This window comes from Neoarius graeffei, chromosome 5 (genome assembly GCF_027579695.1).
Source record: "Neoarius graeffei isolate fNeoGra1 chromosome 5, fNeoGra1.pri, whole genome shotgun sequence".
Classification (NCBI taxonomy): domain Eukaryota; kingdom Metazoa; phylum Chordata; class Actinopteri; order Siluriformes; family Ariidae; genus Neoarius; species Neoarius graeffei.
Genome location: NC_083573.1, coordinates 98,150,650 through 98,165,186, shown reverse-complemented (window position 1 = coordinate 98,165,186; position 14,537 = coordinate 98,150,650). Strand labels below are relative to the sequence as shown.

The window sequence follows — 14,537 nt, the reverse complement described above, 5'->3', positions numbered from 1 at the left end:
TTCTTTACAGTGAAGACATTTGGGTTTGAGATAAAAAAAAATGAATATGAGACCATAGATCAGAATTTCAGCTAGGCGTATAAAACAACCTTTTTTTTTTTTACTGCACACATTTCTGCAAGTGATCAGAAATATTGGAACATATCCCTGAGAGGTGTTTCCTGATCCTCAGGTGTGCCCTGTTAGATTGGTTGTTCAAACAGTTCATAGCTCTGAAGATCTTCTCTTGGTTTAAGCCCTGGGTTTCACTCATGAGGGCTGCATTTGTTGTTCTCATCTCATCTCATTATCTCTAGCCGCTTTATCCTTCTACAGGGTCGCAGGCAAGCTGGAGCCTATCCCAGCTGACTACGGGCGAAAGGCGGGGTACACCCTGGACAAGTCGCCAGGTCATCGCAGGGCTGACACATAGACACAGACAACCATTCACACTCACATTCACACCTACGGTCAATTTAGAGTCACCAGTTAACCTAACCTGCATGTCTTTGGACTGTGGGGGAAACCGGAGCACCCGGAGGAAACCCACGCGGACACGGGGAGAACATGCAAACTCCACACAGAAAGGCCCTCGCCGGCCCCGGGGCTCGAACCCAGGACCTTCTTGCTGTGAGGCGACAGCGCTAACCACTACACCACCGTGCCGCCCCGCATTTGTTGTTAAAAAAGGATAAACCAACATGAAGACCAGAGAGCTACCTATGGGAGAAAAGCTAGCCATTTTAAAGCTGAGACAAGAGGGGAAATCAATCAAAGCCACTGAATAAGCATTGGGCATTGAATAAACAGACATGGAATAGGTCAGTGAAGGAAAACAACAGCAGTTGATGGTAGAAACATTGTGAGAGCTGTGAAGAAAAGCCCAAAAACATAGGCAGGGGTGAAGGTATAACAATCCACTATTTGAAGAAGACTTCAAGGGCAGAAATATAGAGATCATACCGCAAGATGAAACCCACCCATCAGCAGTAAGAATCAGAAGACCAGAGTAGAATTTGCAAAGAAATACAGAGATGAGCAACAACATTTCCATAATCAAGATAAACTTTGACCAAAGTGATGGAAAGGCCAAAGTGATGATCCAAAACATACGAGCTCACCGGTCCAGCACACTGGAGGGAATGTCATGGCTTAGGCTTGCATGTCTGCTTCTGGATCAGGCTCACTAATCTTCATTGATGATGTAACTCATGATGGTAGCAGCAGAACAAATTCAGAAGTCTACAGAAACATTTTGTTGGACAATTTACAGAGAAATGCATCCAATCTAATTGGGAGGAACTTCATCAACAACCCAAAACACACCGCCAACAGAACAATGGACTTCATCGGGGAAAAAGTGGAATATTTTGGACTGGACAAGTTGATCACTAAACCTTAACTCAACTGAACATGCATTCCATCTCCTGAAGAGGAGACTGAAGGGAGAAAAATCCCCAAAACAAACAACGATGGAATGAAGTTGTGGTATAAGCCACAAAAGGAAAAGCATCAAAAAACAAGAATGCAACAGTTTGGTGATATCACTGGGTCACTGGCTTGATTACAAGTGAGAGACATGAAACCAAGTATTAGCTTATTTACTTTAAAGTTATATGTTCCAATACTTTTGCTCACCAACAAATTGGGAGGTTTGCCATTAAAGGCACTGTGTTCTCATTTGTTTAACACATCTACATTACAGGCATTTAGCAGACACTCTTATCCAGAGTGTTGTACAACACACCCAGAGCAGCCTGGGGAGCAGGTGGGGGTTCGGTGTCTTGCTCAAGGGCACTTCAGCTATTCCTGCTGGTCCAGGGAATCGAACCAGCAACCAGCTTTTGTTCCCAAAGCTGCTTCTCTAACCATTAGACCATGACTTCTCCAATGACCTCTAATTTCTACTCCCTGGCCTCAAGAGTGTAATGCCTGGTAGAACATTATATTCCATGACCCAAAATGTGACCTCTGGCCTCTTCATACCACCATCAGGTGTGTAAAAATCAAGAAATGAAAAGATCTAGATGGTCAAGAAATGAAAGCTGAAATTCTGATCTATCGTCTGGTTCATCTTTTGATCTCAAACCCTAATGTCTTCAGCGTGAAGCAAAAATAAAAGTATTGTTTTTGCTGTTCCAGTAATTTCACAAGAGACTGTAATTGTATTTATAGCTAACATTAAATGTTTAGTGAGGCAATTTCGAAAGTGGGCGGCACGGTGGTGTAGTGGTCAGCGCTGTCGCCTCACAACAAGAAGGTCCGGGTTCGAGCCCCGTGGCCAGCGAGGGCCTTTCTGTGCGGAGTTTGCATGTTCTCCCCGTGTCCGCGTGGGTTTCCTCCGGGTGCTCCGGTTTCCCCCACAGTCCAAAGACATGCAGGTTAGGTTACCTGGTGACTCTAAATTGACCGTAGGTGTGAATGTGAGTGTGAATGGTTGTCTGTGTCTATGTGTCAGCCCTGTGATGACCTGGCGACTCGTCCAGGGTGTACCCCGCCTTTCGCCCGTAGTCAGCTGGGATAGGCTCCAGCTTGCCTGCGACCCTGTAGGACAGGATAAAGCGGCTAGAGATAATGAGATGAGATGAGATGAATTTCGAAAATGTTCAGTTTATGGTTTTGTTTACCTTTTACATGAAATTGTGAAAAAAAGGGAAAATGAAAGAGTAGAAATGCTCAAAGTAGACACTTGGACTGTAAGGACTACTGATTTACTTATTCTAAGAATGTACCGTACTTTGATGAGCCGGTTGGAAGGGTGCCAATACATTGTGCAGTCAGTGATTTTACACTTAGCACTACTATAGAGATGGTTTAGTGATTTATATATTTATTAACAGGTTATGTTCAGGGCGGCACGGTGGTGTAGTGGTTAGCACTGTCGCCTCACAGCAAGAAGGTCCTGGGTTCGAGCCCCGGGGCCGGCGAGGGCCTTTCTGTGCGGAGTTTGCATGTTCTCCCCGTGTCCACGTGGGTTTCCTCCGGGTGCTTCGGTTTCCCCCACAGTCCAAAAACATGCAAGTTAGGTTAACTGGCGACTCTAAATTGAGCGTAGGTGTGAATGTGAGTGTGAATGGTTGTCTGTGTCTATGTGTCAGCCCTGTGATGACCTGGCGACTTGTCCAGGGTGTACCCCGCCTTTCGCCCGTAGTCAGCTGGGATAGGCTCCAGCTTGCCTACGACCCTGTAGAAGGATAAAGCGGCTACAGATAATGAGATAATGAGGTTATGTTCAGCACCCTGGTTTGCTGGACAGCGCCTTGGCGCGTGCCAGCCTGAGATAACTGACAGGTGAGTTATCCATACAGAAATCAAGGAGGGTGCGTCTGCCCTAGCCAATCAGATCATTTCAGGGGCGGGGCTTACCCAGCCAACGGTGCGATGCCGTTTCCAGAGCTTTAAGAGAAGCGCTGCTCGGAGGAGGGCGGAGTGTGTTTGTGAGGATCCTGAGCTTGGAGAATCGAATTATTTCTATATTTTCTACAGAGCAGGGGACTGAAACGCATATCCGCATGTGAATCGGAGGAAATCTGATCTGAGCCAAGGGACCAAGCCGAGAGGAGAAGATACTGTTGTAGCATCATCATCACATAGCAACGAGACAAATGTAACAGTGTGTTACAAGGAACAATAACAACACAGGAAGCAGGAGGGCGGTCAGGTGGGAGTGAAGCCTCTACAGGTGCACAAGGCAAGAGGAAGAGGATGCTGTGAAGGAAGAGTGAATAGAGATTTAAAGGCTATGGCGGTGATCAGACTGTCGTTGCTGCTGCAGGTGGGATTCGTTGTGGGCGCGCACTGCTCGGCTCTGGCACCGAGAACGGACAAGGATCAGCAGCAGCATCAGCATCAGCAGCAGCATCAGCATCAGCAGCTGCCTCGGGTCGTGGCTGCGTTTCTACACACGGGCGACCCGTCTGCGCTCGAGCGCGCCAACTGCACCGGGAGGTACGAGCTGAGCGCGCTGCGGGCCGGGACTCATGCGCACCCGCACCCGGCCGCCCGCCCCGCTCTGCACGCTCTCGCGCACGCCGCCAGCTTCCTCCGGGCGCTGCTCAGGGAGCGGGATCGAGAGCGCAACCTTGTGCGCGACCTGGATTGGTGCCGCGCGCTCGTGCGTAGCGTCGTGGACGGCGACGCCAGGATCCACCGCGCCGCCGTGGTGTTCGACGCCTCCGGTACGTCCTCCTCCGCGACTCATCGCCCACCGCGCGTCTTCCTCCAGGCCACGCGCCGCGGCGGAGACATCGTGCTGCAGGACCTTTCCGCGTCTGCGCGCGACTTCTTCAGGAACGAGACCGCCGACACCGAGTGGTATCACGCGCATAGACGCAAGACGCGACACCGCGGGAAAGAAGACGACGAGGAGGAGGAGGGTCACGTGGCTGAAAGCAGCACGCACGTGAAGTGGTCGGGTCCGTTCCTGGAGTGCGAGGCCGGGAGTTTTGTCCCCCGCTGGCTCCTGACCTTGTCCACCGGGTTCCACGGGCTGAAACCGAACCTGACGCCTGACTTCAGGTGAGGAGTCTCATCTCATCTCATCTCATCTCATCTCATCTCATTATCTGTAGCCGCTTTATCCTGTTCTACAGGGTCGCAGGCGAGCTGGAGCCTATCCCAGCTGACTACGGGCGAAAGGCGGGGTACACCCTGGACAAGTCGCCAGGTCATCACAGGGCTGACACATAGACACAGACAACCATTCACACTCACATTCACACCTACGCTCAATTTAGAGTCACCAGTTAACCTAACCTGCATGTCTTTGGACTGTGGGGGAAACCGGAGCACCCGGAGGAAACCCACGCGGACACGGGGAGAACATGCAAACTCTGCACAGAAAGGCCCTCGCTGGCCACGGGGCTCGAACCCGGACCTTCTTGTTGTGAGGCGACAGCGCTAACCACTACACCACCGTGCCGCCCACAGCTTTTCTCAAAAGAATTAAACATCTCTGGTCCATGAGGTGGCAGCGTGGTGGTGTAGTGGTTAGTGTTGTCGCCTCACAGCAAGAAGGTCCTGCGTTCGAGCCCAGCGACCGGCGAGGGCCTTTCTGTGCGGAGTTTGCATGTTCTCCCCGTGTCCGCGTGGGTTTCCTCCGGGTGCTCCGGTTTCCCCCACAGTCCAAAGACATGCAGGTTAGGTTAACTGGTGACTCTAAATTGACCGTAGGTGTGAATGTGAGTGTGAATGGTTGTCTGTGTGTCAGCCCTGTGATGACCTGGCGACTTGTCCAGTGTGTACCCTGCCTCTCGCCCATAGTCAGCTGGGATAGGCTCCTGCGACCCTGTAGGACAGGATAAGCGGCTAGAGATAATGGATGGATGGATGGTCCATAAGGCTTATTTCAGAACCACATCCTGTTAAAGGAAAACTCCACACTGACACACACTACGCTCAGAGTATCATATCTATGATGTGTTTAGTGATTCCTGTGAGAAGTTCGCAGTAGTGTGATGCTCTGAGGTCACGGGGGGCGTCGTTATTGCTTGCACAACATCAGTCAGGTTTCTGTGTTGTCTCAGATTCTTTTCTCATGCACCATTTTCCATGACAAATCAAGCGCAGAGGTACTGGAGACGCTGGACTCAAAGTCCCAGAATGCATTGCAGCTATATGATTCAGAGACGTGATTCGTTGAGACAGCGATCTCTGAGATGACGAGCGCGATGCTGTTTCACAGAAACCTGGACAGACTAAAGACTCATTTATGCTCCCTTTATTTATGAAAATTCATATATCTATTTCGAACAATGTAACCTCACTGCCCGCGTACTTCCATGCATCCTTTACACTGGCATGGATATTAGAGAGGGTTCTCGCTGCAGCCTGTGGGACAGGATGTGGGCGGAGCAAGATGTCACACACGTCATATAAGGAGAGTTACAAGATACACTGTAACCCTAACCCTAACCCTTGCAACCCATAGCCTCCGCATATGGTAAGTGACTTCTTACCACATCTTGCTCCACCCACATTCCTGCCCCACCCCATCCCACAGGCAATACTTAGTTTGCAACAGACGTCATTTCCGGTAGCGATCCGCCTCATTATGTATTCAGATTTCCAGCTGATTGTCAGGCATCGTATTTGTTTGCAATCATTGCTTTGCAGTAGTTTCTTGTCTTTCGCCTCCAAATCTGCAAATTGTTGCTCTGTATTTGGATGTTCAAACCGATCAAATCGAGAAAAAGACAAACGGTATCACAGGATACCGAAAGAAGTCGTGCACAAGGCTGAAAATATCTCGCAAAACTTTCACTGTGTTCGAAAGGAATCGAGAGTCCTCATACTTGTATTCGCAGCGATCGTTTTGTTAAAGGTACGTACATCGTGATACTTTCTGGATCTAAAATCAAAACTTCGAATGTTAAATGAGTTTTCTTATCTTACATTTTTGATGTCGTAAAACAAACCATTGATGAAACTAGCTTGGAGGTCGGCTCGATTGAAACGCAGTCGTTTACGTATTTTTTTTTCAGGTTGTCCGATGATGTCGATTCGTAAGTCTGAGCTACGTTTGAAATGTCATGAAATAAAATGTAAGACATTGTTGAAAAAATGTCTCCAGCAGCTCCGATTACATCTGAATCACATACTATTTATTTATTTATTTATTGTTTATTGCACATTCAAGAACAAAATTGGCTTAACAAAATGTAACAAATACAAAGACATTCAGGGGAGGCCTGAAACCTGATGGTTTTTTGAGGGCCTCCTCTTATTAAAATAAAAATGACAATATTAAGGTCAACTTACAGTATATAAAGCATAAAAATAAATAATAATAAAAAACTACACTTCAGCTTACATTGCATTACAGTACATTACTCACCCACACAAAAATAAGATGATTATTGTTCTTTAGAAGTCTTATTCCAGCATCATGATCCCAGCCACAAGCGAAAAAGTTATCGGCTTCAAGACTTTTCAAAGCTTTCGTTTGATTCTTCGTATAAAATTATGTTTGGACGACCAAATAATTGGAAATGTCTGGAAACTGTATGTTTGGAAAGTTGTTCGAAAAGTCTGTCTTTTTTTAAGCTGTAGGAGTCCAATCTATTGCATAAATATTTTTTTCTTAATATCTTGATTTTTTTTTTTTTGGTTCGAGTCCGTTAACATGGTCAGATGGAGAATGTTTTCCACGAAATGACGACGGACGCGTACTTGGCTTGGACGCCATCTTTGATTGTTGCCTGTCACTTGGAAACCGTAAGTGAACCAGGAGACAAAAATTCACGTGATTGTTTAACATTCCAATTCTTTGTTTGCAATATGTTCACTTGAGGGCAGCTGAGAGTCAAAGGTTTCCAACAACAACAAATTCCTGTTGAGTCTCGTCCCCGCTGTTCTGTAACAACTATTTGTCCTTGTGTCCGGGTAACGTAACATTTTTAAAAAGTCTTACTATAATCTCTGTTCAGAATGGTGCACCATTTAAAAAAATTCTTGTCATGTCTCTATTGAAATATTGCCTACTGTACACTGCCCTCTGGTGATTCCTGGTGGTATTGCTCTGTTTCATCCGTATCTATAAGCTTTCAGAAAACGTGCACTAATACACATGAAATGAACAGAGTGCGGATAGAAGACTCCGTTCGTATCAGTGTATATATTTAACTTTGAGCATAAATGAGCTTAAAGTGCCATACATCATTGGCCCTTGTTTACCAAACCAATCTCATCATTCATCTCATCTCATTATCTCTAGCCGCTTTATCCTTCTACAGGGTCGCAGGCAAGCTGGAGTCTATCCCAGCTGAATACGGGCGAAAGGCGGGGTACACCCTGGACAAGTCGCCAGGTCATCACAGGGCTGACACATAGACACAGACAACCATTCACACCCACGGTCAATTTAGAGTCACCAGTTAACCTAACCTGCATGTCTTTGGACTGTGGGGGAAACCGGAGCACCCGGAGGAAACCCACGTGGACAACATGCAAACTCCACACAGAAAGGCCCTCGCCAGCCCCGGGGCTCGAACCCAGGACCTTCTTGCTGTGAGGCAACAGCGCTAACCACTATACCACCGTGCCGCCTACCAAACCAATATTTTTTAAAATTAATTTTATTAACTTTGCCATGGGGCGGCACGGTGGTGTAGTGGTTAGTGCTGTCACCTCACAGCAAGAAGGTCCGGGTTCGAGCCCCATGGCCGGCGAGGGCCTTTCTGTGTGGAGTTTGCATGTTCTCCCTGTGTCTGCGTGGGTTTCCTCCGGGTGCTCCAGTTTCCCCCACAGTCCAAAGACATGCAGGTTAGGTTAACTGGTGACTCTAAATTGAGCGTAGGTGTGAATGTGAGTGTGAATGGTTGTCTGTGTCTATGTGTCAGCCCTGTGATGACCTGGCGACTTGTCCAGGGTGTACCTCGCCTTTTGCCCATAGTCAGCTGGGATAGGATCCAGCTCGCCTGCGACCCTGTAGAACAGGATAAAGTGGCTAGAGATAATGAGATAAGATGAGAACTTTGCCATCGTGAGATATATATGTACATACATTCTGGCTGGGAAACCACTACAGCTTGCGCCAATTACAGTGGCCCCATTGTACTTAACCTGCATGTCTTTGGACTGTGAGGGAAACCGGAGCACCCAGAGGAACCCACGCAGACACGAGGAGAACATGCAAACTCCACACAGAAAGGCCCCTGGGCTTGAACCCAGAACCTTCTTGCTGTGAGGTGACAGTGCTAACCACTACACCACCGTGCCACCCATGCTATGACAGAAAACTAAGCATACGGTCATTTCCAGGCAAAGCTTAGCATTTATTTACGTGGATGTGAGCAGGGGCTTAAGATCAAGTCTCACATCAAGTCTCACCTCATGTACTGAACTTTTCGAGTCAGGATATGCGCAGCAAATCTGGCTGATTTGATAAATTCTTATTAGACCATATATTCAGACTGCCATGTAAGAATATGCAGCCAGATATTCATCACTTAAAAACATGCAGCGTAAAGGCCTGCGTCAACTATGTGTCGTACAATGGATATAAAAAGTCTACACACCCCATTAAAGCGATAGGTTTTTCTCATCTCATCTCATTATCTGTAGCCGCTTTATCCTGTTCTACAGGGTCGCAGGCGAGCTGGATCCTATCCCAGCTGACTACGGGCGAAAGGCAGGGTACACCCTGGACAAGTCGCCAGGTCATCACAGGGCTGACACATAGACACAGACAACCATTCACACTCACACCTACGGTCAATTTAGAGTCACCAGTTAACCTAACCTGCATGTCTTTGGACTGTGGGGGAAACCGGAGCACCCGGAGGAAACCCACGCGGACACGGGGAGAACATGCAAACTCCGCACAGAAAGGCCCTCGCCGGCCACGGGGCTTGAACCCAGACCTTCTTGCTGTGAGGTGACAGCGTTAACCACTACACCACCGTGCCACCCCGGGGAAAAACATAAGACATAAAAAACATACAATGAGCTGGTTGCATAAGTGTACACACCCTTAAACTAATACTTTGTTGAAGCACCTTTTGATTTAATTACAGCATTCAGTCTTTTTGGGTTCACATCTGCCATCAATTAAAATGACTCTGATTAACCCCAAATAAAGTCCAAACATTTACTCAGTTGCATCCTCCAGCAAAAGCCAGGGTTCACAGAGAGCTTACAAAGCATCAAAGGGATCTCATTGTTGAAAGGTATCAGTCAGGAGTAGGGTACAAAAACATTTCCACGGCATTAGATATACCATGGAGCACAGTGAAGACCGTCATCAAGAAGTGGAGAAACTATGGGACAACAGTGACATTACCGAGAATGGGACGTCCCTCCAAAATTGATGAAAAGACAAGACGAAAACTGGTCCAGGAGGCTGCCAAGAGGCCTACAGCAACACTGAAGGAGCTGCAGGAATTTCTGGTAAGTACTGGTTGTGTACTACATGTGACAACAATCTCCCGTATTCTCTATATGTCTGGACTATGAGGTAGGGTCAAAGAAAAACATCCAGGCCCGGCTAAATTTTGCAAAACAAATACATCAACTCTCCCAAAAGCATGTGGGAAAATGTGTTATGGTCTGATGAAACCAAGGTTGAACTTTTTGGCCACAACTCCAAAAGGTATGTTTGGTGCAAAAACAACACTGCGCATCACTAAAAGAACCCCATACCCACGGTGAAGCATGGTGGTGGCAGCATCATGTTTTGGGGTTGTTTTTCTTCAGCTGGAACAGGGGCTTTAGTCAAGGTGGAGGGAATTATGAACAGTTCTAAATACCAGTCAATTTTGGCCCAAAACCTTCAGGGGTCTGCTAGAAAGCTGAAGATGAAGAGGAATTTCATCTTTCAGCACGACAATGACCCCAAAAAAAGTTTTGGAACGGCCCAGTCAGAGCCCAGACCTAAATCCAGTTGAAAGTCTGTGGGGTGACCTGAAGAGCGCTGTGCACAAGAGACGCCCTCGCAATCGGACAGATTTGGAGCGCATTTACAAGGAAGAGTGGGCAAATATTGCCAAGTCTAGATGTGGCAGGCTGATAGACTCCGACCCAAAAAGACTGAATGCTGTAATTAAATCAAAAGGTGCTTCAACAAAGTATTAGTTTAAGGGTGTGCACACTTATGCAACCAGCTTATTGTACGTTTTTTATTTTTTATGTTTTTCCCCTGAACAGATGTGTTTGTTTTTCAATTGAGTTGTACAGGTTATAGGTCACATTAAAGGTGGGAAAAGTTTTGAAATTATTTATCGTGGTCTCATTTTTTTTTTTTACATCAGAAAAACCTATCATTTGAACGGGGTGTGCACACTTTTTATATCCACTGTACATCTCTAACACAAGGGCGGCACGGTGGTGTAGTGGTTAGCGCTGTCGCCTCACAGCAAGAAGGTCCGGATTCGAGCCTTGTGGCCGGCGAGGGCCTTTCTGTGTGGAGTTTGCATGTTCTCCCCGTGTCCGCGTGGGTTTCCTCCGGGTGCTCCGGTTTCCCCCACAGTCCAAAGACATGCAGGTTAGGTTAACTGGTGACTCTAAATTGACCGTAGGTGTGAATGTGAGTGTGAATGGTTGTCTGTGTCTATGTGTCAGCCCTGTGATGACCTGGCGACTTGTCCAGGGTGTACCCCACCTTTCACCCGTAGTCAGCTGGGATAGGCTCCAGCTTGCCTGTGACCCTGTAGAACAGGATAAAGCGGCTAGAGATAATGAGATGAGATGAGATCGCTAACACAAATTCTGAAATTGTTTGCAGTTAACAGTTATTTTGACGTGAGATGAATTTCTCTTTCATTTTGAGATTTTTTAGGCTACTCGGTTACTGGTGACATAATTACATACAATTAAAATGAAGCAATTAAAAGCAATCAGTCGGATCAGTGATTTGCGGAGTGGTAGGTTCAATGCTTATTCAGTCATCGATTTGAACAAGAACTTTGCCAATCATTTAAATCTCAGGAATGGCACATCTGGCTTTGTAGGAGATGTCTACACATCTGTAAGATGTGAGAGGGTTTTTCAGGAAGGGGGGGATTTTTTTATGGAGAGTGACGAGCAATTATTATGTCGCTTTATTCTTCCAAGGCATCCAGGGTGATGGTGTGGCAGTGTGGGGAGCGGAGGACATGTGTGTTCTTTCTTTCTTTCTTTCTTTCTTTCTTTCTTTCTTTCTTTCTTTCTTTCTTTCTTTCTTTCTCTCTGTGCCTCTCTCTCCTCTCTTTCTTTCTCCCTCTCTCTCTGTGTCTCTCTCTCCTTCTCTCTATGTCTCTCTCTTTCCTTCTCTGTGTGTGTCTCTCCCCTCCCTTTCTCCTTCTCTCTCTCTGTGTCTCTCTCTCCTTCTCTCTGTATGTGTCTTTCTCTCTCTCCTCTCTCTCTCGTTCTCCCACTCTCCCTCTCCCCCTCTCTCCTCTTTCTCTCCTTTTCTCTCTGTGTCTCTTTCCCTCTCTCTCTCCTTCTTTCGCTCTCTCCCCCCTCCTTTTCTCTCTCTCTCCCCCTCTCTCTCTCCTTTTCTCTGTGTCTCTCTCTCTCCCTCTCCTTCTCTCTCTCTCTCACTCTCCCTTTCTCTCTGTGTGTCTCTCTCTTTCCTTCTCTCTCTGTGTCTCTCTCCCCTCCCTTTCTCCTTCTCTCTCTCTGTGTGTCTCTCTCTCCTTCTCTCTGTATGTGTCTCTCTCTCCTCTCTCTCCCTCTCCTTCTGTCTCTCTTTCTCCTTCTCCCACTCTCCCTCTCCTCCTCTCTGTCTCCTTTTCTCTCTGTGTCTCTTTCCCTCTCTCTCTCCTTCACTCTGTCTCTCTCTCCTTCTGTCTCTCTCTCCCCCCTCTCCTCTTTCTCTCTCCTTTTCTCTCTGTGTGTCTCTTTCCCTCTCTCTCCTTCTTTCTCTCTCTCCCCCTCTCTTTTCTCTCTCTCCTTTTCTCTCTCTCTCTCCCCCTCTCTCTCTCTTTTTCTTTGTGTGTCTCTCGCTCTCCCTTTCTCTCTGTGTCTCTCTTTCCTTCTCTCTGTCTGTGTCTCTCCCCCTCCCTTTCTCCTTCTCTCTCTCTCTCTGTGTCTCTCTCTCCTTCTCTCTGTATGTGTCTCTCTCTCCTCTCTCTCCCTCTCCTTCTCTCTCTCCTTCTCCCACTCTCCCTCTCCCCCTCTCTCCTTTTCTCTCTCTGTCTCTTTCCCTCTCTCTCCTCTCTCTTTCTCCTTCTGTGTGTGTCTCTCTCTCCTTCTCTCTCTCCCCCCTCCTCTCTCTCTCTTTTCTCTCTCTGTGTGTCTCTTTCCCTCTCTCTCTCCTTCTTTCGCTGTCTCTTTCCCTCTCTCCTCTCTCCTTCTGTGTGTGTCTCTCTCTCCTTCTCTCTGTCTCTCTCTCCTTCTCTCTGTATGTCTCTCTCTCCTCTCTCTCCCTCTCCTTCTCTCTCTCCTTCTCCCCCTCTCCCTCTCCCCCTCTCTCCTTTTCTCTCTCTGTGTCTCTTTCCCTCTCTCTCCTCTCTCTCTCTCCTTCTGTGTGTGTCTCTCTCTCCTTCTCTCTGTGTCTCTCTCTCTCCTTCTCTCTCTCCCCCCTCTCCTCTCTCTCTCTTTTCAATCTCTGTGTGTCTCTTTCCCTCTCTCTCTCCTTCTTTCGCTGTCTCTTTCCCTCTCTCTCCTCTCTCTCTCTCCTTCTGTCTCTCTCTCCTTCTCTCTGTGTCTCTCTCTCCTTCTCTCTCTCTCCCCCCTCTCCTCTCTTTTCTCTCTCTGTGTGTCTTTCCCTCTCTCTCTCCTTCTTTCGCTCTCTTTCCCTCTCTCTCCTCTCTCTCTCTCTCCTTCTGTGTGTGTCTCTCTCTCCTTCTCTCTGTCTCTCTCTCCTTCTCTCTCTCTCTCCCCCTCTCTTTTTCTCTCTCTGTGTCTCTTTCCCTCTCTCTCTCCTTCTTTCGCTCTCTCTCTCCCTCTCTTCTCTCTCTCTCTCCTTTTCTCTCTCTCTCTCCCCCTCTCTCTCTCCTTTTCTCTGTGTGTGTGTCTCTCTCTCCCTCTCCTTCTCTTTCTCTCTCAGCTCATGGTGGCTGTCTGGCTCTGTGGTTGCAGCCCCAGGCCGGTTTGTCTAGCCGAAGGCTCTTGCTGTGACTGAGCTTAAGTATCATTCAAAAAAATGCGCTATCATATGACTTTTATATACAGTATATAAGCTATACATATCACTGATGTATAAATTAAATATTCATGAATCAGCTGGACTTTGACTGTCGATGACAGCAGTGATTTCTTTCCATACTGCGTTTCTCTGACTTTCTATGATGCTACGTTTCAGGCTGCCAAACAGAAATAATTTGTTTAATTGGACTTGCGACGTTAGTGTTTCTATTTCAAGGGCGGAGATGTTTCTCTTCTTGGCCGTATTACACCTCTCCATGCCGTAAAGTTGACCGAGAATATTTAGAGCCGTGATTATTTAAATGACGATGGTTTTCAGCTGCCACAATCCTCAACGTCTGGTCAATCTGATGCTGTGGTGAGATACAAATGTTTCATGAGTCACATATAAACCCTGTGATCAACCCTGTGGGTTTCCTGTGATGATTTCTGCACTCGGACCTGCACTTGTTTCTACATTCGATTGGTAAATGAGGGTCTGTGTCTTTCAGTAGTGATGAAGCGAGGGCTAATTCGCACCGCACCACTATGATCAGGTAGTCGAAAGGAAAGGCATTGTGGGTAAAAAGATGTTTAAACTCAGAATTTCATTAAAAAAACCAACAACAACAACAGCACATTTTTGGATGCTATCGAAGGTCATTAGTTAATTATGAAGATTAATATGCAAGTCATTCGGGGTGTGTTTTCTCTTTCTCTTTTCCTGCCAATGGTTTTAAGGAGGGAAATGACCAAACAGTGCTGGACTCTCTTCCTCCAGAAATGAAATTAGGGATCCCTGGTTTTTTAGTCTGTTCCATAATTAGCAAAGCAATATGACTCGATTTGACGTTGAAGGAATTTAATTTGTCCAATTTTTAACATTTTCTCATTTCCCTGCTGCTAAAGCTGAATGTGTACCTGTTTAAAAAAACCTCTAACCTTGTGTTCCAGGTGGCCGCTAACGTGACATATTTACGAATGCGCTGTATTGAGGGTTGAAATAAAAATGG

At 46.9% G+C, this 14,537-nt stretch overlaps 1 protein-coding gene across 1 annotated transcript in view; it reads left to right on the top strand.

The window, feature by feature from the left end:
- Positions 1-3,721: 3,721 nt before the first annotated feature.
- Positions 3,722-14,537, top strand: part of gpr158a (G protein-coupled receptor 158a) — a 290,966-nt gene continuing 280,150 nt past the window's right edge. The window contains exon 1 of the mRNA XM_060922557.1: positions 3,722-4,497. Within this exon, the coding sequence (XP_060778540.1) occupies positions 3,722-4,497 (776 nt within the window). The remainder of the gene's footprint in view (positions 4,498-14,537) is intronic.